We start from the raw sequence: 24,572 nt of genomic DNA, 5'->3' as shown, positions 1-24,572 counted from the left end.
GGGGCTTCATTTGTTCCATTCCTGACCCGGTCAAATGACTGTAAACAGGCTGTGGATTTTCAATTGTAGTGTAGATATGGTATATTTAGATAGTACATATCTTGCCTGCTATATTCGTGTGTATGTTTGTGTGTATATCTTTTGTGTGTATCTATTAGAGCATAGTACTAATAATAATGTCTAAGCATTTAGCTTTGTCGGTAATCTTTGAGTAGTTCTTGCAAATTTCAAACTTGCAGTTTTCATTTCTGTTTGTGTTTAGTAGTAACATACGTTATTGTAATTAGGATACGCCTGAACGTAGTTTAAAATTATAGTAATGTACTGTACAGTAGCAGAGGTGCCAACTATTACGGATTGTCCATAATTGTTACGGATTTCACCTCACTATTACGGCATTATGGTTAAAGGGGGAATGATTACGGAAAAGTGGCATTATCAGAAGAAACTCAGCGAAAGAAAGGGAAGAAGATTAAATATCTAATCCCTTCGAGAATTACTGCTCAACCCTCCTCGTTTCAGTGCTTGAGAGTTGGGAACAATACTCATTCGATTGTTGCTTCCTTTTGCTAAGCGTGAGCATTGTGTAATTCTTTGTGAAAGAAGGAGCTTCACTGTGCTCTTCTCTAAGTAATGTTGTGAATAATGTTGTATTTGCAGCATTAATTTCACATCTGTCGGCAGCCCTGAAAATGGTTTTCCGTGGTTTCCCATTTTCACACCAGGCAAATGCTGGGGCTGTACCTTAATTAAATTAAATTAATTAAATTCTTCATGTCATTCAATGCTGTGTAATCCTTTATTGTAGGAGGGTTTATATTCTCTCTTGGGGTTGTTATCAGTGTATTGGCATCTAAGTGCAGGAATTCTATTGGTTCTTCACAATTTAGGAGCGTTTTGAAATACTTAGCCAGGATTTGTGCATTGTTGTGATTGTTGTGGGCTAATTCACTATTTCCATCTTGTAATAATAAGGTTAGGGCTTCATATTTTGTCAAATGTTTTTAAAAAAATTTGTAATGATTCCGTGAATGTGATACTTTGAATTCTTCTTTAATTGAGTTCAGAGTTTCTGTAAGATACTGTCTTTTCATTCTTCTTAAGATTTTAGTTGTATCTTTCTGCTGTATAACTAAATTTTGAAAAGATGCTTCAGATTTTTTGGACTGGTGCAATAACTACACTTTCTGTCTTTTCTCAAGCATATCATCACATTCATTATTCCACCACTGTTGTTTTTTATGAGGCTTTATTGGGGCCGATTCTTCTGCAATTTGCTGCATGTTACTAACTAGGCCGCCGTCTTCTTCTTCTTCTTCTTTTATGACCACATAGGATCACTTTAGTCAGTCCGTCGTTCAGGTCTCTTTGAAGGGATTGTTCGGGCTTTGCGGTCCTCCCAGTACTTCTTCAGACGCTCCGATCTTCGTGCCCTTTCCTCAATTGAAAATGTGCGTGTTGTTGGTTTGTTTTGTGTAAGGGTAAAGCGGAGGTTTGTATTCTTGAGTTTTGTATTCAATTTTATCTTATTTTTGGTGTCTTCTGTTGTAAGGCCTATTTCCTTCAGATCCTCTCTCACTTCTCTGATCCATTTACATCCTGTTGTGGTATTTTTTGAGACGAGATTGTGTTGTACTAGTTGTTTCAGAAGTCTCGAGTCCTGCATCCTCATGATATGTCCAAAGAATCCCAGTCTCCTCTTACGCATAGTATCTGTAATGGGTTCTAGCTCTTTGTACACGACTTTGTTAGGTATTAACCGCCACTGTCCATCTTTCTGATATTTTTTGTTGATACAGGTTCTTCCAATCCTCCTTTCAATTTTCTGAAGTCTGTCAGTCTTTGATTGTTTATTCAGGTAAAAGAGTGTTTCTGCTGCATATGTAGCTTCCGGTTTTATAACTGTGTTGTAGTGTTTTATTTTTGTATTTATTGATAGACATTTCTTTTTGTAGATATCCCATGTTAATTTTTGTGCTTTAGCTAATCTATTTGTTCTTACTTGGATTGAGATTTTTTCATTTAAGTTATGTGTTATTACTTCTCCAAGATATTTAAACTGAGTTACTAGTTTGATTTTATTACCATTTATGGTGACTTCTTTTAGCTGTGTTGGTTTTTGGGGCATAATTTCTGTTTTTTCAAATGATATTTTGAGGCCAATTTTATTTGCAATGTTTTGAAGTTCTGATATCTGGGTTTTTGCTTCTTTTATGTCCACTGCTAGTAATGCTAAATCGTCAGCAAAACCCAGGCAATTTGTTTTGATTTTTCGGCCAATCTTTATTTTGGGGGGAGATTTTCTAAACCATTCCCTCATTACCATTTCTAGAGCACAGTTAAATAATAGTGGTGAGAGCCCATCTCCCTGCCGTAGTCCAGTTTTAATTTCAAATGTCTCTGATGTTTCCCCCCTAAACTTCACTTTTGACTTGGTATTGGTGAGAGTCAATTTTATCATGTTTATTAATTTGGGGTGTAGTCCAAGGTGTCTTAAAATTTTAAACAGAGATTCTCTATGGATGCAATCATAAGCTTTCTTGAAATCTACAAATGTTATCACCATATCTCTGTTTCTTCTCCTGTTATAGTCCATTATCAACTTAAGACTCATGATCTGATCAGGACAGCTCCTCCAGGGTCTGAAACCTCCTTGATATTCTCCTAGTTCTTTCTCAAGTTGTAAACTTATCCTATTAAGGATGATTATTGAAAATATTTTGTATGTTATGTCTAGGAGAGAGATTCCCCTGTAGTTATTAGGGTCGGTTTTGTCCCCTTTTTTGTGCAGAGGATGAATGAGGGCTGTTGTCCAGTGTTCTGGTAGTTCTTCTTTAATCCAGATAGAGACAAGTTGTTGATGGAGGGCAACTTTTGCTGAGGTTCCTGCATATTTCCAGATTTCCGCAAAGGTCTGATCTTCTCCTGGCGCTTTGTAGTTTTTTAATTTATTCAGAGCTTGGTAGACTTCCTTTATTGTGGGGGGATTGATGTTTTCTGGTGATGTTTTTATCGGGGTGTTGGTGTCCAAATGAAGGAGTTCTGTAGGTTCCTCACAATTTAAAAGCTTGTTGAAATGTTTAGCCAGAATTTCTGCATTGTCTTTATTGTTATGGGCCAGCTTACCATCTTCATCCTTCATCAGTAGGGTCGGGGGTTCATATTTTTGGAGCTGCTTTCTGAAGGTTTTGTAGTAGTCCCTTGATTTAGTTTTACTGAACTGTTCTTCAATTAACTGCAGGGTGTCCTTATGATGTTGTCTTTTTATTCTTCTTAAGACTTGGGTAGTTTCTTTTCTCTGTTTTACTAGCTTTTGATAGGATATTTCTGTCTTTTGGGACTGATGTAATAGCCATGCCTGATGTCTTTTCTCCACTGTTTCATCACATTCACTGTTCCACCATTGGTGTTTTTTACGTGGTTTAATTGGAGCTAGGTCTTCTGCAATTTGTTTAAGGTTGTGTACTAAGTCTTCAAGTTTGTCTGTGATTTTTATTTTTTCAGTTGCTTTCTGGTAATTTTTGTTGTTGATTAGCTGGGTAGGATCTATTTTTCTTTTAGTTTTAAGGGCTTGCTTTTGTTGTCTCCTCTGGGGAGTGAGTTTAATTTTAATTTTAACTACGTAGTGATCTGAACCTGTGTCTATTCCTCGGAGGACTTTGACGTTATAGATCTCTTTGTGGTGGTATTTGTCCATGCAGACGTGGTCCAGTTGCCATTCTCCTTTAGTGTAGTCAGGGTGTTTCCATGTTTTGAGTTTTTGAGGTTTCCTCTTAAAACATGTAGATTTTGAGATTAAATTATGGTTTCTACACAGGTCAACTAGTCTCTCTCCATTTTTATTTGTTTTCTTGTGTGCTGGCCATTTTCCGATGATGTCACGGTATTTTCTTTCTCTGCCTAGTTGAGCGTTGAAGTCGCCTATTAATAATTTTATATGGTGTTTGGGGATGTTATCTATGGTCTGGTCCAATAGGTCCCAAAATTCTCCTGTTTCCTCCTGGTCTTTTGAGGAGTTGTTTTTATCATTAGGGGGAGCATGGGCATTTATTATAGTATAGATTTTATTAGATGCCTTTAAGGTGAGCGTTGAGAGTCGTGGAGACTGTGATCTGAATTCTTGAACTGAGTTTATTATTTTAAGGCTGACCAAAAATCCTGTTCCAAATTGTGGGACATTCTTCATCACTCTCTTCCCGGGTATACCTTTATAAAGTCTGTACCCTTGAGATTCCAAGGCATCCTGGTCAGTGTTTCTAATTTCCTGTAATCCCATGATAAGAATTTTGTGTTGGTCCATTATGTCGGTGATCACTTTTAGTTTACCGGTTTGCATGAGTGAGTTTATGTTGTGTGTAGAGAAGTATGTTATCTGCTTTGGTTTGATTCTTGATTTTGTCTCATTCGTGTATGTAGTACTGGGGTATTTCCGTGCCTCCGACTTCACGGTATCTTTCAGGTGGCAGCCCACCGTATCCGAATGCTGCCTTCTCTGAACTCTTGGTTCAGCCGGTGGAGTATTCCTTAAAAGACCTTCCATGGTTGACTGTCAAGGTGTCACCTGTGTGGGACTAGGTCCCGAATTACAACTCTGGATGTGATCCAGTGAGGTGATAATGAGGCCGCTCCTCTGGAGTACAGACGCCTTGTGCAGCCGCCCCTAACCTAGAGAACAGACGCTGCATAATGGATTCCAGTGGCATTTCCTCCACTGTGGGGACCATCACCCCACCCAAAGGGGCTCATTCGCCCGAAGCCGTTGGCCCCCTTAGGGAGTCAGGTTATTTCCCGCCGCCCAACACTCGGCGTTGGCAATTTTACAGCTGGGTGCCAGACCAGCAAACCCTCCTCCTTTCTCATTCCGGACTTGGGACCGGACAATGGCTTCTCAAATCGTTACTACATCAAGAGTACTTTCTGATAAGTAATGCATACCAGATAGGAGAAAACTACAAAAAGCTGACTGGGAACTACTATCATACCTTTTCAGAAGCCAAATTTTCAGTGTACAATAAAAGCTCATTTTTGCAACGAAGAAGTTTTAATATATATATATAACTTAGTTTTACGATTTCGTTGGGTTTAATATTGGTGAGTATTTTATAGAAATAACTGTCTGAAGTTGAATAGAAAGTGCTTGGCTGGAGAAGTATTGTTTGACTCGGTAGACTGTTTAAAGTAAAAGTACACAAGAACCTCGTTTATCTGGCCCTCATTAATCCCAATCTCCGGTTTATCCGGAACGAAAATAATAAAATAATTTTACTGGTACAGAATTTCTTTTACGGCGTTGACTCTTCTTGAATGTCTTTTCCACCAAGGATAATTGAGGGCAGGAGTTGGAAGTAATTTGGCCACGGTCTATCAAAGGTACCGTCCCTGGAATTGAGAATGGAAACCGTGGAAAACCATTCCCAGGACGACCGATGTGGAATACGAACCCACGCTCTTCTGAATGCAACGCACTATTAATTCATTGATGGTGAATTCGAATATGAAACTGGCTCTCCATCAGAAGAAACAATGGCTCATGGAGAGACAACAATGCAGCTGGACAAACTGATGGCCTATTTAGAATCCTTGACTGAAACCACATCTGCAGAACTGTTGTTAGTTAAACGTCTTCGTAATGGTGCTGCGCACAAATGTTATACAAATGTAAAACAGATAAAACTCACACATTATATATTCAAAAGACCAGAGGAGTTTAAATTCCTTGGTGTATTAATCGATGAACAAAACCGAAGGCAACAGGAACACCAAGCTGGAATTAAGAATGCAAATAAGGCATTTTACTCTATGAGCCCTGTATTAGGCTCCAAGTTTTTAACAAGGAATCCAAAAATGACTATCAACAATACAATCATTCGACCAGTACTTCTGTATGGTTCCGAGACATGGATTATAACCAAGAAAGAGCAGCAGCAGTTGCAAGTCTTTCAGAATAAAGTTTATAGAAAAATATTTGGCCCATGGTTCGATCCTGTCTCTCAAAGCTGGCAGAAAGGATCTAATTATGAGATTTACACCCTCTCTCAACAACACTCTATAAAGGGTGTGATACGTAGAATCCAACAGACTGTGCTGGGCTGTACATGTACTGAGGATTCAGGATAACAAAGCACCAGTAGATCTATACAAGGGATCTCTTAATGGGAAAAGACCTTCAGGAAGACCCCGAAGCACCTGGAAGAAGGACCTCAACAAGGTGTGCTGGAACCTCCAAATTGATAACTTGGAAGAGCAGGCTCAAGATCGAAAAGCATGGAAGACGATTGTGAGATCGGCATTCGAACTTCATGTCTCTCAGAAGCCTACAGAGTGAGTGAGTGAGTGAGTGAGTACAGTATAAATGGGCATGTTATAAATTTATTTTATTACCACAAACAGGGATACTTCTTGCTTCCTGTCCAGAATCACTCATTTTGTCATACTGTGGATAGCCTATGTAACGATGGCAGGTGTGTAGCAATGTTTAGATATCTTCACTGATCATCCTACCAAGTTTCTTTGCAATATGGATAAATTCAGTGCACCATGTTCCATTTAAAATTAGAGCAACAAATTCCTATTTTTATGTATGTTAATTTTCCTTTAGTGGCAGAATGATTATACTAGTTTATGATGCTATAATTGATCATCCTATCAAGTTTTATTGCAGCCAGTCTTGTCCAGCCCACGCAGTACCCTTGTTAGTATATTTACAGAGCCATGGATACTGAACATTGAAAGGCATAACAGTGTATAATAAGAATTTATGTTTTGTTTTTTCTAGTCATCTAATTGGTTTTTATCGATTGCTTTGAAGTTTCTTTCTTGTGTTGATTGTGCGATTTCGTGAAACTAACCCTGGAAAGAGTATACTAATGTCTTGAAGATTCTGCCTGTATTTAAAAGAAAAGATTCACCCTGATCAATATTCATAGGAATCTGTAGGAAATAAATGATATGAAACTGGAGAACGAAGTTGAGGATCATTGTGAGTGGTATGGAGTGAGAATATCATTCCATTTTGCTCTAATAAAATTAGGAAATTTTAACAATTGCTTTTATATACATATATAACTGTTGTTGGAGAAACTACTTTGATTTGTTTATTTTGATTATTTGAAAATTAAATCTCCTAGTTGTTGTTCACATCATGTTTTTGAATTATTCCTTATAAACCATGTTTTATTGATCAAATTATTCTTAATGCAATGTAACTTTTCTCTGTGGTTAATCATTTTAGTTTGCTGATGATATTACTTTTTCTGCTCCTCCTAACACTGAGTATAGTAATGTTTAATATTTATTAATCTGTATAGGAAGCAGAAAAGAAGAAAGAGCTCAAAAAGGGTGATGTTCCACTGTGCTATAACATACGAGCATTTGGAGATTGTTGGGATAAAAGCACATGTCCAAACCGTCATATGATAAAGATTGACAGTGACAGTCCGAGGGAGAACTTCCCCGTGTAAGTATCCATTTACATAGTTGATGATGATGTTGGGGCACAAGCTGAGTGAAGGCACTCCACTCATTGCACACAAAGGCTTGGTGGAGGGTGATGCTATTTTATTTCTGTTCTCTGCTTAGTTCATGGGATTGCCGATAGGAGCATATTTATGAGCTGCAAACTATTACCAACTGCTAACAAACTCTCACAAAGTTCTATTAAATTATACAAAACTATAGCAGAGAAAATGGAGGTTGAAGCTATTGTGGGGGGAAACGAAGATTTAGTTGTACTATTGCGATGGCTTTATGTGGAGATTGTGAGTTGAAAATAAGTTCTTTTAATTGTTTGCAGGAGATTTTGAACATTTATCAACGGTACAGTTTGATTACGAAGGAGAGGAATTGTGAGAAGTATGCAGGGCTCACAAAGATAAATGTAGTGAGAAATAAAGTTATTTTCAGGTGATATCAGCATGTAGGAGGAGTCAAATGCACCTGGAACGTCAGCGGTAGGAAGAACATTTTCTTCGAAAAGTCCTGGCTCTCTTTGTATCAGTTAGGGTTCCTTCTGTTTTGTGATACACTATGTTATCCTGGCTGAACATGACGTACAAGTTCGTGGCGCCCTCCATTGGTAATGCTGGAATTCAATATGGTTTTGGCCCACCTTTAGCCTTGATGACAGCTTCCACTCTTGCAGGCATACATTCAATCAGGTGCTGAAAGGTTGCTTGGGGAATGGCAGCCCATTCTTCATGGAGCGTTGCACTCAGGAGAGGTAGCGATGTCGGTTGGTAAGGCCTGGCACGAAGTCGGCGTTCCAAAACATCCCAAAGGTGTTCTATAGGATTCAGGTCAGGACTCTGTGCAGGCCAGTCCATTACAGGAATGTTATTGTTGTGTAACCACTTCGCCATGGGCCATGCATTATGAACAGGTGCTCGATCGTGTTGAAAGATGCAATCACCATCCCCGAAGTGCTCTTCAACAGTGGGAAGCAAGAAGGTGCTTAAAGCATCAATGTAGGCCTGTGCTGTGATAGTGCCTCGCAAAATAACAAGGAGTGCAAGCCTCCTCCATGAAAAGCACGACCACACAATAACACCACCGCCTCCGAATTTTACTGTTGGCACTACACACACTGGCAGATGACGTTCACTGCACCACCTCCGAATTTTACTGTTGGCACTACACACGCTACACATTGTGTACCGTGGGTTGTAATTCCATACAACGTTTTTCCACTGTTCAGTGTCCAGTCCAGTCGTCCTTACACCAAGCAAGGCGTCATGTGGCATTGACCTGCGTGCTGTGTGGCTTATGGGCAGCCGCTCGACCATGAAATCCAAGTTTTCTCACCTCCCGCCGAACTGTCATAGTAGTTAGAGTGGATCCTGATGCAGTTTGGAATTCCTGTGTGATGGACTGGATAGATGCCTGCCTATTACACCTGACGACCCTCTTCAACTGTCGGTGGTCTCTGTCGGTCAACAGACGATGAGGCCGGCCTGTAGGCTTTTGTGCTGTACGTGCCCCTTCATGTTTCCACTTTACTATCACATCAGAAACAGTGGACCTCGGGATGATTAGGAGTGTGGAAATCTCACGTAAGACTTCTGACACAAGTGACACCCAATCACCTGACCACGTTCGAAGTCCGTGAGTTCTGTGGAGCCCCATTCTGCTCTCTCACTATGTCGAATGACTACTGAGGTTGCTGCTATGGAGTACCTGGCAGTAGGTGGCAGCACAATGCACCTAAGATGGAAAAATGTATGTTTTTGGGGGTGTCCGGATACTTTTGATCACATAGTGTATCTTTTGAAATCCCTCATCAGTTGGAGCTTGGTTTACCAAGACAGACTGGAGAAGCTTCTGCTTCAACTTGTATAAATATCTCCCTTTTATACACTGCGAACATCGTAGAAACCTTGGCTTAAAACTTGGTCTCCACCTGACACGTTACATTACAACATAAAAACAATAGACCACACACAACAGTACAGTTGTGATGTAAAACTAACTTCAAAGCTCTCAGAGGAACATCTTGCGCAAAATGAATATTGTAATTCTGGTTAAAGGGCGACACAATCTATACTCAGAGCAAATATTCATTATACTCCTAGTTAATAAGTGATATCATTTAATGAAATAGACAACAAATTTGACTACCGAGTTCATCTCGGACTTAAGCAAAGTTTTAAAGTGTTATATGTATTTTTTAAATTATATCTGTTGAGTTTCTAACTCGTGTTTGTACAATCAGATTGGGTTGTTTTGGTAATGACTGTCAAGTTCTGAACTTGTGATTGAAAGTCTATTCACTATTTTATTTTTCCCCTTTTTACTCTTATTTAAGCATAATGTTATAATATTTTGTGTAATGTATATGTTTGAATGTATGTAACCGGGCGAGTTGGCCGTGCGCGTAGAGGCGCGCGGCTGTGAGCTTGCATCCGGGAGATAGTAGGTTCGAATCCCTCTATCGGCAGCCCTGAAGATGGTTTTCCGTGGTTTCCCATTTTCACACCAGGCAAATGCTGGGGCTGTACCTTAATTAAGGCCATGGCCGCTTCCTTCCAACTCCTAGGCCTTTCCCATCCCATCGTCGCCATAAGACCTATCTGTGTCGGTGCGACGTAAAGCCCATAGCAAAAAAAAAAAATGAATGTATGTACCTATGATTATTTCTCACATTTTGGCTGAAGATGGCACTAAATAGCTTTGAAACTAGTCCCAAGTAAACATGTTGTAACTTAACCATTATAACATTTATTTGTATTGAAAAGGTGGACCCTTTAATTTACCTCTCTTACGCCCTAAACCTTATTTTCAAATCCGACAATGAGTTGAATTAACTCTCTAAATCTCACATACACACAAACTTTCCATCATAATCCTATGACTTTTGAATGCAAGTAAACAAATACCCAATAGAAATCAAAAACATGTATAATACCGCACATACAGTATCTGGGTAATGCAAAATGCAGAGCCCAGCAGAACCGCACAGGAGGAGGAGGAGGAGGAGGAGGAGGAGGAGGAGAAGGAGAAGGAGGAGAAGAAGAAGAAGAAGAAGAAGAAGAAGAAGAAGAAGAAGAAGAAGAAGAAGATGATGATGATGATGATGATGATGATGATGATGATGATGATGATGATTAAGGAGATATCAGGTGTTTGCTTTATTGCTAAGTACAGTATAAGCCACAAGAAGGAGACATTATCAAGTGATTCAGTATTTGTCCTGACCGAGTTCGTTATTTCACGGTTATTGTTTTACACTTGCGTTTGTTGTTGGAGTTGTTAAAGTTATTGTCGCTGATTCGTCACATTTATTTTTGTTATTTGTTACGCTTTTTGTTCTTGTTATGTGAGTCAAGCGGTCAAAGTGAATTGCTGCAATCTTCCTTTCCCTTCGTGTGTATTTGTTAATCCTTCTTTGTTATTGCTTTATTGTTTTCCTGCTAATAATGGAAAAAAAGAAGGAAAGAAAAACTTTTGCTATGGATGAGAAAGTTGAATATTAGAAAAGGTTGATTCGTACCGCAGAACACGTGTTTCATTGGCACGCAAATTGCAGTTTCCTGTATCCACACTGAATACAATTGTGAAAAACAGAGGAAGCATTACATCAAGTGCTTCAGAATGCGGACCAGACTCCAAGAAAAGGAAGTATGCATCATACTGCAAATATGAGAAAATGGAAAAAATTGTAAAAAGGTGGTTTCAAACTTCAAGAGCCTCAGGCATTCCAATTGGTGTGCTCCTAAGGGAAAAGGTGCTTAAAGTAGCAAACATTCTTGGCATTAAAAATTTCAGCACGTCCAATGGCTGGGTCGTCCGATTTAGGAAAAGGTATAATCTAACCTATAAAACTGTTTGTGGGGAATCTAATGCAGTTAGTGATGAAACTGTGGAAGAATGGATCGATAGAAGATTGCAGGAGCTGACCAAGGCTTACGAAGTCAGGAACATTTTTAACTTAGATGAAACTGGACTGCTTTTGAGTGTGTTGCCCAGCAAGACTTTGGCATTTAAAGAAGATAAATGCCATGATGGGAAACAGCAAGATGAGGCTCACAGTGATGTTGTGAGCCAATGCTGATGGCTCTGAGAAGCTCCACCCCTATGTGATAGGGAAATCTAAAAAGCCTCGTTGGCTTCAAGAATGTGCGATCATTACCTACTACCTACGATGCCAGTCATAAAGCTTGGATGACCTCAGATCTTTTCCGACAGCAATTAATTGCTCTGGATTCAAAAATGGGTGCGCAAAACAGGAAGATCCTTCGTTTCATCGGCCATTGTCCTGCACATTCCGTGGATTTTAATTTGAGGAATGTGCAGTTAGAATTTCTGCCTGCTAACTGCACAAGCAAGCTACAACCTATGGATTCAGGGGTTAATCACTCCATTAAGTCACTTTATAGGAAGAACCTGGTGCAGCGAATTTTATTCCTTATGGATGCTGGAAAGGATCCATCATCATTTAAAGTTTCAATCCTTGATGCGTTTCACTTCATTGCAAAGTCTTGGAAAGTCGTGAAGCAGACTACCATCTTAAATTGTTTCTTGAAAGCAGGATTTTTCAAGAATCGTCCTGAATCTCAGCTGCCAGAAGAAGGAGGAGGAAGAGAAGGAGGCCTACTGAAGATATTCTTCAGGTAGATGATTCTGTGATCACTGCAGAGGAAAGAAGTGTGGGGGAGTTGGTTGCTGAGCGAACAGCAGCCGAGTCTCCCACCAGTGACAGTGATAAAGCAGAGGAAGACAGTGAAGTGATGCCTGCCAGTGATGATGCAAGTCCAGTAGTGGATGTTTTATACAGGTATCCTCTGTGATCTGTAGAGGGGGGCGAAAATAATTTTCATAACCTTTATGAGCTTGAAAAGCAAATAGAGGTCATAAGAAATAAAAAGTGTAAACAGAGATCAATTCTGGACTATTTTGGTAGGAAGCAGTGATTGTGTAATTTTCCATCTGGAATAAATTTGTGTTAATATTGTAAATACAGGTTACAATAGTAGCAATTAAAATGTTTCATTCAGAGAAAATATTGGATCTTAGATAATTCTATAGGCATTCTAAGAAAGTAACTGCTGTATATTAAAAGAATATATTACACAAATTTTTACCCACTAACCTTTTCCTGGGCGAAGGATGAGCAGAATTACAGACGCAGTGTAGTCAACAGTTAATATATTACAGTAATTAATTTACATGAACCTTTATTTGAGGTAAGAACAGTAAATCAATTGAGATTGAAATACTCTATAAATTAAAAATATGCATTTGTGTAACATTTACCTCCTTTTCCAGAGTATTTTTATATATACCTGTACAAGTTGTTTCCCACGATTTACCCTTTCACCCCTTTTACATTTTCCCCCCTTTTACCTTTTCCCCCTATTACACCAGTATTCCTTGGTCCCTTGAAAAGTGTAAAAGAGGGTTAATACTGTAGTAGCATCTCAAAACATGTTAATGTTAAAAAAGAAAGAAAAACGTTACTAATGATTGATTGTGTAACTATCAGGTAACTTGGCAGTTGGTACTGTGTATGTGTCAGCTGTTTCCAAATTAGACTAAACTGATGCCAAAGTTGCAACATATGGGTGTCAACTGTCAATGACCAAGATATTCATGAGGTTTTTTCTTAGAGTCCTTAAACTGAATATCAGAACTGTAGTTGACAGACTGTGTCAAATGCTCACTGTTATATTTGTTTAATGCCGCACCAGCACAGACAGGTCTTATAGCGACTATGAGATAGGAAAGGGTTAAAACTACGAAAGAACCACTTCAAGTACTCTGTATTTGTCTCGTATGAAAATGAGAAACCATGGAAAACTATTTTCAGGTCTTCCAACAATGAGTTTCAAACCCTCTATCTCCTGAATGCAAACTGTCAGCTACGTGATCCAAATTTGCCAAATCACTGTGATAACTTCATTACACTTTTAGTTCACAAATGCTTATGAATCCTTATCTCACATACATACTCTGATGAAGATGAGGGTAGTGGGAATTATGTTCCAAACTGCCATATTTGATAAACAAGTTTAGTTCTATCCTCTCACAATATAATTCACTCCAGAGACTACATGGACTACCACAATCATCCTTCTATGCTGACTTTGAACCCGCTGATTGTTTTGTACTAACTTTTAATGTATCTCAAAAACAACATAGAGAATATTGTAAGAAACTGAGATAAGCAGTAATTGTATTTCAAGATTTTTTTTTTTTTTTTTTTTTTTTTTTTTTTTTTTTTTTTTTTTTTTTTGCTAGTTGTTTTACGTCGCACGGACACAGATAGGTCTTACGGCGACGATGGGACAGGAAAGGGCTAGGAGTGGGAAGGAAGCGGCCGTGGCCTTAATTAAGGTACAGCCCCAGCATTTGCCTGGTGTGAAAATGGGAAACCACGGAAAACCATTTTCAGGGCTGCCGACAGTGGGGTTCGAACCTACTATCTCCCGAATACTGGATACTGGCCGCACTTAAGCGACTGCAGCTATCGAGCTCGGGTGGTTTTTTTTTTTTTTTTTTTTTTTGGTTTAAGGGAGCCAAATCCTATCCTTACTCGCACCAAGTCACTTCAGAACCAATTAAGGTTGTGCAAGTTCTGTAAGTGCCACTTTACTATGAGACAAATGTTGTGTTCTATGTTGTATTAATCTATCTTATTTACTCGTCAAGTGGACCAAAAATTAAATTAAAGAATTAAAGTATTTTTGAAAATCGATGCAGCTGTTTAATTTCTCAGTGAGGTTTTTTTTTTTAAATTGAACTAAGTAAATTTTAGTTGATTTACTGTTATGGATAGCCTGTATGATCCAACCCATCTGACATTTTATTTTCTATTTTGTTCTTGGGGTTGGGTTTGTCATATGTGCCATGTTATTTTTCTCTTTTTGCAGGAATGGTATTGTTAAGCTGAAAGTACTGCATATTCATGATGCCTGTAATATGTCAGCTCGCTTACTGGAACACACTGACTTGGAAGGAAAGACCAAGTCCATCCCAGACCAATTCATCAGCATTTGCTTCAAACTCAACAGCTATTACAAGAATATTAGCAACAGGTAAGATGATCAAATTTTTGGTTGTGATTTCAATTTTGAACTTACTTTATTTCAGAATCATTTTGCTTGGTTAAAAAGTACATTTTGGAGACCCAAATGCAAGCAGGAAAAATTTAAAGCAAATGCTCAAGGTGGTACAACTAACCTTTTTTCAGAAACTGCATTAAGGCCATGTGGACTTATCCTGGTACCGATGTTTCATCGGATCATAATCCATTGGTCACCAAAATTATGCTGAAATTAAAAGTTCATGAAAATTTTGTCAGTCCTAGACTTGATGCTGCAAAACTTAAGGATGCAAACATTAGGAGAACAATACTGAAGTACTTAAGTGAACAGCTTTCCAACCAGACTGAAATGCCAGTGATTATGAAAACCTTTTGTTACATTATTACAAGTGATTATTTTCGTTTTGACCATATTGAAATTCAGTTATTAAATGTTAAACATTGATTTATTGAAACCACCTATTCAATACTGGTTAAGTCTTTATGACTATTACAATGTCATTACATTAAGTTTGAGTATGGTACATGTTTCGTCTAGCATTGCAGGCATCATCAGCCATTAATTCTATCTCCATGTCAGAGCTCTGAGTGGATGCTATTTTAGGATTAATCATAGTCAATATTATTTATATAACAGTGCAATGGAGTGATCAAGCCATCCATGCTTTTAAGTTCGAATGTGACACTCTACTCTTGTTCACATTTAATAAAAATATATTGACTGTCAACTTTCATAATGTTGGTGAAGAGAACGGCTTGATGCAAGTGGGAATAAATCATCTGTACATTTTTACAACTTATTGGAGATTAACTTGTGCTAGAACTATTCTTAAAACTATTTTTTACACAATTTACATAATATATACAAACTTATGGTACATTTTGGAACTGAACTGGTTGAACTTGTCTTGAAGTTTCAATGGGACTGTCTTACTCATATCCTGTCAAATGGAGAAAATCTGATATGGGGATGGCATTGTAGTCTGTTGAAGTCATAGCATTTAAATATTCCTTTTTATATTTGTAGGACATTGGAGCATGTTCAGCTTATATGGTATTTTGGGGAGGTCTAAATATTCAATAGATCAGCATCACTTCTTAGAAGAATGAGCATCAGTATTTAGGTGCCTTATAGTGGAATGGTAAGAATGCTATTAGAGAGTTTGATGAAGATTTTTTAGATAACGGATTAATACATGACCATATAAACTTGTTGTACGTTGTTTTGTTGTGGAGCTTTTTTGAGGTTATTCAGTGTTAAGGTGTAAGAGCAATTCACTGGATTCTGGATGTAGTGTGTAGCTGGTGGGTGTGGAACTGAACTGGTCGAACTTGTCTTGAAGTTTCAATGGGACTGTCTTACTCATATCCTGTTGAATGGAATTTGTAAATTTGTATATATTATGTAAATTGTGTAAAAAACAGTTTTAAGAATAGTTCTAGCACAAGTTAATCTCCAATAAGTTGGAAAAATGTACAGATGATTTATTCCCACTTGCATCAAGCCGTTCTCTTTACCGACATTATGAAAGTTGACAGTCAATATATTTTCATTAAATGTGAACAAGAGTAGAGTGTCACATTCGAACTTAACACGTTCAGTACCTACTTCTGAGCGGGACACTTGAATGCCTGGACCAGCCATTTTCATGCCCGGCCCTCTGGACGTGCATCACTTAATACAATTTACAATTACTCCTAAACTATAAATGTTAGAATAATGATACTTTGTGCTTACTTCTTGTGAATATTTAGGGTGTGATATCCGGTGTTACAGGTTTCAAAATACGTCTAATTTTATACCGCTTATCTGTATTTTCGGCATAATGATTACCGTCACCGAAGTGAAGAAGTGAAAGAATATGAAGGAAGCGTATTCGGAACATTGTTTTAGAAAAATATCGGAGTATGAATAACAGGGTCTTCGGTCCAGTACATTTTTATATCAGGATTTTGGACTAATCGGTATCCACGATTGGATGATCGAATTCTTTGGGAAAGGCCGGGGCGCCACACCTATCACTTGACTCGCGTATAGATTGGTCTGTTCACACACATACTGATAAAATTCGTCATTCATGAAAATACTCACGTACCTCAAAATATCCTGCTTATTTTCTATTTGAACTTTTATACCTGAATTCTCTGTAAATGGTGGAACGGGTGGACAATAACTAGGATGATATGTATCAGGCACTTCACTTTTCTCTATAAGCATATCGGATTCGGGAATCGGTATTTCTTCGTCACTCTCACTTTCACTATCTGAGTCTATTTCAGGAATAAGTTCATCACCAGAATAATCATTGTGAACAATATCTAATAATTAATCTTCCATGTAAAACTTTGTATTATAAGCCATTATACTACACTCGGTAAGAACGACACGCACTGCATTGGAATCTCAAGTACCGAGTTGACGCGCGAGGAAGTTCTGAGATTTTCCCGTTAAAAATGCTGAGATGAACATGAGCCCACTCAACGCGAGGGTTATCTCAACAAGGTCAACCAACTTCCTGCTACAAGCAGTAACGCTGACTAAGGTGTAAGAATGCATAGATGACGAATATAAACAGCATTGCTTCGCGCGGAACGTTAAATGTCTTACGCCGTCCACGGCCCGCAGCATAAGAGCAAGCTTGAACGTCTTACGCCGTCCACGGTCCGCAATGAGTTAAAAGCATGGTCGGCTTGATCACTCCATTGCACTGTTATATAAATAATATTGACTATGATTAATCCTAAAATAGCATCCACTCAGAGCTCTGACATGGAGATAGAATTAATGGCTGATGATGCCTGCAATGCTAGGCGAAACATGTACCATACTCAAACTTAATGTAATGACATTGTAATAGTCATAAAGACTTAACCAGTATTGAATAGGTGGTTTCAATAAATCAATGTTTAACATTTAATTATCAAAACCAGTTTAAGTCAACTCAAAACAACTGTGCTGGAAACTGGAAGTCATCAGGTGATGCAAGACAAGTGAGTTAGAAAAAACACATGGATGACTGATGAAATCCTTGATTTGATGGACTAACAAAGGCTGGTAAAAAACAAGAACTGGGAAAAGTATAAAGAACTCCAGAACAAAATCTGCCAAATAATTATTATCAATGTAAGGACATAGAAGAATGTGAATCTAGGCATGACATACTTCACATGTACAAAAAGGTTAAGGAAGCTGCCGGGTTACATACTAGGAAAACAAAAAATGGACTCTTATATAACAATCAAGGGAAGGTCATCATCGAACATGGAAGAAAAACTGTACAACTGGAAAGTCTATGTGACTGATCTTTTCCATGATAATATGACACCATTTTTTTTCTATTGTGATACAAATGAAGGACCATTAATAACTTGCCAGAAAGTAGAATATGCACTCAAGAACTGTTACGACAGAAAAGAACCTGGGGTATACCTGTAGAAATATTTTAAAAATTTAAAGAAGATCTGTCACTGATTATCCTCATAGAGCTATTCAATCTGGCGTATACCAGTGGACCCTTTTGACTGGTTGACATCAACTTTCAGCCCTATTTCAAAGAAAACAATGGCTAAATCTCATGGAGATTATAGAATCATAAGCCTAATGAGCAATGTTGTCAAAATCTTCCTAAAAGTAATGTTCTTGTTTGAGTCACCAGTCCATAGACTGGCTTGATACAGCCCTCCATGCAACCCTACCTTGTGCTAACCTTTTCATTTCTACATAACTCCTACATCGTACATCTGCTCTAATCTGCTTGTCATATTTGTATCTTGGTCTACCCCGACTGTTCATACCAACTACACATCCCTCAAACACCAGCTGTACAAGTCCTGGTGGTCTTGAGATGTCGCCTATCATTCTGTCTCTCATCCGGTAAAATTTAACCAAATCGATCTGTCACCAATTCGATTTAGTATCTCTTCATTCATGATTCTATCTACTCAGTCTCACCTTCAGCATTCTTCTGTAACACCATATTACCAAAGCTTCTATTCTCTTTCTTTCTGAGCTAGTTATCGTCTGTGATTCACTTCCATACAATGCCATGCTCCAGACGAAAGTTCTCAAAAATATCTTTCTAATTCCTATATCAATGTTCGAGGTGAATAAATTTCTTTTCTTAAGAAAGGTCTTCCTTGCTTGTGCTAGTCTGCATTTTATGTCCTCCTTACTTCTACCATCATTAGTTATTTCACTACCCAAGTAACAATATTCATCTACTTCCTTTAAGACTTCATTTCCTAATCTAATATTTGCTGCATAACCTGACCTTGTTTGACCGCACTCCATTACTTTTGTTTGGGACTTATTTATTTTCATCTTGTATTCCTCCTCGAAGACTCTGTCCATACCATTTAGCAGTTTCTCCAGATCTTTTGCAGAGTCAGATAAAATAACAATATCATTGGCAAATTTCAGGATTTTGATTTCCTCTCCTTGGACTTTGATTCCCTTTCCAAATTCCTCTTTGATTTCCTTTATCGCCAGTTCTGTGTAATCATTGAAAAGGACAGGGACAAACTGCAGCCTTGCCTCATTCCTCTCTGGATTACTGCCTCTTTTTCGAAGTTCTCAATTCTTATCACTGCAGACTGAATTTTGTGTAAATTGTAGATAATTCTACTTTCACGGTATCTGATCTCGATCACCTTCAGAATCTCTGCCTTTTCTAGATCTACGAAAGCCATGTACTTGAGCTTGTCTTTCTTATTTCGGTCCTCTAAGATCAGATGATATACAGTCAGGATTGCTTTACGTGTTCCCACATTTGTTCTGAAGCCGAATTGATCTTCTCCCAACTCAGTTTCAACTTGTCTTTCCATTCTTTTGTAAATAATACAAGTTAAAATTTTACACACATGAGATACTAAACTAATGGTGCGATGGTTTTCACACTTATCAGCACCAGCTTTCTTGGGAATAGGTATAACAACATTCTGCCAAAAATCAGATGGCTCTTCACCTGTATCATACATCTTATACACTAAGCGGAATAACCTCTTCATGCTGGTTTCTCCTAAGGCAGTCAGTAATTCTGAAAGTATGTTATTAATTCCTGCAGCCTTGTTCCTACTTAGGTCTCGCAGAGCTCTATCGAATTCTGACTTCAAAATTGGGTCTCCTATGTCATCAGCATCAGCAGCGTCTTCTTGTTCCAGAACCCTATCATTAAAGGCACCTGTTTTTTGAAAAGTGCAAAATCACGAAATTTTTCTGAAATTTTACAAGTTTGGCTCAAAAACGTAAAACTATTTACGTGTAAGCAAAATCGCAAAATAATTTACAAAATTATTTGGAATTGTATCATTTGAAGTTAACGATGGAGATTTGAGGCGAAATGTGGCAATAAAATCTGATAATGAATGCCTCAATCGAATTATACCCTATCAATATATCGAAAGCGAATATATAGTATATCGATTATCGCTAAATTAGCAACCTGTGAAGTGAGAAATTTATCGTATTCATAGTTAGGTGATGGCTTATTTCCTTTTGCCTGTTGAAAATCACTGCTGATTGGTGCGTTTAATTTCCTATTTTTTGCTCAGTATATTGAAGTGGTTGTGGCAGTTTTTGATTGAGAAAAGGAATTTGAATTGGAGGGTTTTACGTGTTTGACAAAACTAGAAAGATACTGATGTGCAAATATTGTAATGTGTGAATTGATTGGGTCAGAAAGGATTGGTGCCTGAAACACATTAATAACTGAGTTTCACATAAGAAGAACTAGGACAAGGCACTAAGGACGAGAGGCATCAGAAGACAAGCTAGTCTCACAGACACTAGTCAGCGGCAAAACGAGCAAAATACAATAAAGATTCACTCAATTTATCTACAACTCTAGCTTTTATGGAGGCAAATATTTCACTGGAAAAACTTGATTATCCGAGTGGATGGAGAAATGTATACCAGGTTTGTTCAATACTATACAATTTTTCTGAGGAAGAAATTTGTGGTTATGTTTTTCTAATAACTTTGTGCGGTTATGATTGTTTTCTTGTTTAATGACATTTAGGCCTAGATAATGCATGCTGGATCCCTAATTTACTTAAAATTATAAATCATTTAATTTATTCAAATGATGTTAAATAGCCCGTAATATTAGGCCTATTGATTTTTTTAAAGTGGTGGAGACTTGCCCACAGCTGGAAGACTGCAGGAAGGTTCTGTACCTCAAATCATCAAAAAGGAGGAGGAAGGAATTTTTTTTTGCTAGGGGCTTTACGTCGCACCGACACAGATAGGTCTTATAGCGACGATTGAGGAAGGATTAAAGGAAGCTGTGAAAGATGAGACTTTCAATTGTTTGGGATGAAATGAGTGATAAGCAAGTGCAGTGTGTGTTTATGGTTCTGATAAGAGTGCTTAGCTGTGGCAATATAACAGTTCAGAAGTTATTTATAGGGGGAGTGAAAGTTATTGCAAATGCTAATGCTATAGAGTGTTCACAAGCAATTGTGAGTGTAATTCACAAACTTGAAATTCAATACCAGAATGTAGTTTCTATAATTTCAGACTCAGCAGTTACATGGTCATGTGTATAAACACAGTTAGGGTTTTAGTTTCAGAAGGGTTAGTACACACGCAGTGCTGGGCTCATAAACTGAATTTGGTGGGCAGTGTGTGGGCCGTGGAACTTGGTGCTTTGAACCAATATGTTGTACAGGCAAAACATATCTTCCTTAATACACGGAAGAAAAAGCATGCATACATTCAATTCTTGAATCAGAAATATGAAGGTGAAGCTACTAAAGCTAAACTATTCCCTATTCCTGTGAGGAACTCATGGTTTAAAAGTGTTGAGTACCTTGGAGAATATCTTCATGATCTAGTAGACTTTGTTGAAACTATTGAAGACAAGAGTGTTACTGTGAACTATTTTAAAGCCTTGTCACCAAATGAAGTAACAAAAATTCATTACCTAGCCATTTTTCTAGTTGAATATTGTTCAAAATTTTGTAACTTGCTGCTCACATTAGAGAGCTCCAACATGCCTTTAATTCATGTACTTAAATCTAAGCTTTGTGACATTTCAAAGGGCTTTAAATTACTAGAGGACGCATTTTCTTTAGACAACCTCAGATAAACTTCTGAAACTACCAAAACAAGTGCACACACAGTTAACATCTTTGTTTCAATCTGTAGGGAGAGCAAGCTTGAAAAAGCTGAACTACTTAATAGAGTTCGATACAGGAAAGTTAATAATTTCTTCTCTCGGTAATCTTTCTGTTCCAAGAAGCATAATGAAAGGTGATTTAGAAAATGATGAATTATCTCGTCTAATAAAGCAAATTTCCATCCTACGAGAACTTTCAACGTCAGAATACCTTGAACCACATACAGTGTTTAGGGATCTAGTTACTAGTTCATGTAGAGCAGGTAGAGAGAGTGATGTGATTGCCATTATTCTTTCCCAGAAACCTGAACATGAGCATTTTGTGGAAGCTGCAGTAAAGGCCTTATGGATGCCAGTCAGTAATTTTGATAGTGAGAGGGCATTATGAACATATTATAATGTAATATCTGACGGGAGAACAGCTCTGATTCCCAGTAATATGGAACTCATGGTAGGCTAGGCCCTACTTGTTAAAGTGATAGCTGATGGGAGTGGAGATGAGAAGGAGACGTACTATGAAGCCAAAAGGATGTGTTGAAAGGAGAAGGTGATGATGGAAGAGAAACAGAAATGGTGGATAGGGTTTCTTGGGGAACTGAAAGAGGAAACAAGTCAGGGCAAGAACTGTATGGATTCCTAAAGAACAAGCGATTGCCTTACATAGCAACAGTAAGTGTAATGGTTGACCCAGGCAATCTGATCATCTGAAGCTCCTGCCATCAGGAGAAGTTGAAAAATGTACTTTTAGGACCTACTGAATGTGGAATGAGACCTACACAAATCAAGTGAGGAATCTGAGACACTGATGGATGATCCGTGTGATGAGAATGATGTAACCCTGTCAGAAGTATAAACAGCACTAAAGCGGATGAGAAATGGGAAATCCCCAGGAGTGGATAAAATAAGTATGGAAATGATTTGAGCTGCTGGGAATTTGGGAACATATTGGTTAAGTAGGGTATTCAAAACAGCTCAGAGACAGAAGAAAGTCCCAGAGGATAGGCTAAAGGGAATTATTGTCTCTATGTTTAAGAAAGGAAACCTGATAGATTCTGGAAACTACAGAGGGATTACCCTGACTCCACATGTAATGAAAGTGTTCAAAAGAATTCTAGAAAAAAAAATTGAAGGCCACTGCTGGAACCCTAACTGGAGGAGGAACAACATGGAATTAGGAGTGGAAGATACAGTGGACCTGATATTTCCAATGCGACAAATTGTGGAAAAATACTGGGACTACAAGACGATCAAATTCTGACCTTCATCGACTTCAGGAAATCATATTATTGCATTACCAGAGATAGGATTTGGTTGGCCCTGGTGGAAAAAAAGTTTCCACATAAAATGTTCCATGTGATAAAGAGAGATGAACAGCAAATGCATCTGTAAAGTTCGGATAATATTTTTAGAGACAGAAGAATTCTAAGTTAGAATGGGACTGAGACAAGGGAGTGATCTTTCACCTCTCCTATTCATTATCATTATCGATGAAATACTTAAAGAAATCTGCTTGGTGAAAGTTAAGGGGAAGTTTAAGAATATTCAAACATATGCAGTCTTACTAATAAACAGTGTATAACTTATATATCAGGTATATTCACCATTTATGTGCAGTTTGTTACTAACAAACCGTGTAGCTGGGCTGAGTGGGTCAGGCGGTTAAGACGCTGGCCTTCTGCCCCCAACTTAGCAGGTTCGATCCTGGCTCTGTCCGGTGATGCTCAAATACCTCAGCCTTGTGTTGGTAGATTTACTGGCATGGCATGGTTTATGGTGTGGATTACTGTAGTAACGTCCTAGTTCGTGAACCATGGGCAACGGCTGAGTGGCCTAATAAGTGGTCCTGAGAGTCGGGATACCAGTTGCTATGGAATGGGAGTGGGCATCTCGGACATATTCTGAGTCATGGCCCTCCTTGTGCTCAGGCGGCTAGGAGGACTTTACAATTCACTGGTGGTCCACAACCCATTAGAGGAGAGATCCTCACTTGGACTATGTGCAAGTAGGGTAGCATCCGGCTTCATGAATTTACCGAGCTGGAATTCGATGGGGAGCTATCAATATTAATGGGGCTTATGGAAGAAAGAAAGTAGAACTGGCTGGGTCAGCAAAGAGGATGCATCTGAATGTGCTAGGAGTAAGTGATATTTGGATTAGGGGAGATAACGAGGAAGAGATAGGAGATTATAATGTGTACTTGACGGGTGTTAGAAAAGGAAGGACAGAGTCTGGGGTAGGGCTCTTTATCAGGAATACCATTGCACGCAACATAGTTTCTGTTAGGCACATAAATGAGCGAATGATGTGGGTAGATTTGTCAGTTGGAGGAATCAGGACTAGAATTGTCTTCGTATATTCACCATGTGAGGGTGCAGATGAGGAAGAAGTTGACAAGTTTTATGAAGCGTTGAGTGACATCGTGGTCAGAGTCAACAGCAAGGATAGAATAGTGCTAATGGGTGATTTCAATGCGAGAGTTGGGAATAGAACTGAAGATACAAAAGGGTGATTGGTAAATGTGGGGAAGATATGGAAGCTAATGTAAATGGGAAGCGTTTGCTGGACTTCTGTGCTGGTATGGGTTTAGCAGCTATGAATACATTCTTCAAGCATAAGGCTATTCACCATTACACATGGGAGGCTAGGGGTACCAGATCCATAATAGACTCTATCTTAACTGACTTCAAATTCAGGAAATCTGTTAGGAATGTAGGAGTGTTCCGGGGATTTTTCGATGATACAGACCACTATCTGATCTGTAGTGAACTAAGTATCTCTAGGCCTAGGGTAGAGAAAGTGAAATCTGTCTGCAAATGAATAAGGGTAGAAAATCTGCAGGACAAGGAAATTAGACAGAAGTACATGGATATGATTAGTGAGAAGTTTTGAACAGTAGACAGTAAGCAGGTTCAGGATAT

At 38.4% G+C, this 24,572-nt stretch overlaps 1 protein-coding gene across 4 annotated transcripts in view; it reads left to right on the top strand.

Moving 5' to 3' along the window:
* The window catches only part of LOC136877431 (putative ATP-dependent RNA helicase TDRD12), an 821,384-nt gene that overhangs the window by 447,758 nt on the left and 349,054 nt on the right, over positions 1-24,572 (top strand). For all 4 annotated transcript variants that reach the window (XM_067151463.2, XM_067151464.2, XM_067151462.2 and 1 more), the window contains 2 exons: positions 7,308-7,456; positions 14,364-14,528. In XM_067151463.2, coding sequence (XP_067007564.2) covers positions 7,308-7,456; positions 14,364-14,528 — 314 coding nt within the window. The remainder of the gene's footprint in view (positions 1-7,307; positions 7,457-14,363; positions 14,529-24,572) is intronic.

Source organism: Anabrus simplex, chromosome 7 (assembly GCF_040414725.1).
Source record: "Anabrus simplex isolate iqAnaSimp1 chromosome 7, ASM4041472v1, whole genome shotgun sequence".
Taxonomy (NCBI): Eukaryota; Metazoa; Arthropoda; class Insecta; order Orthoptera; family Tettigoniidae; genus Anabrus; species Anabrus simplex.
This window is presented reverse-complemented; position numbering and strand designations above follow the sequence as displayed.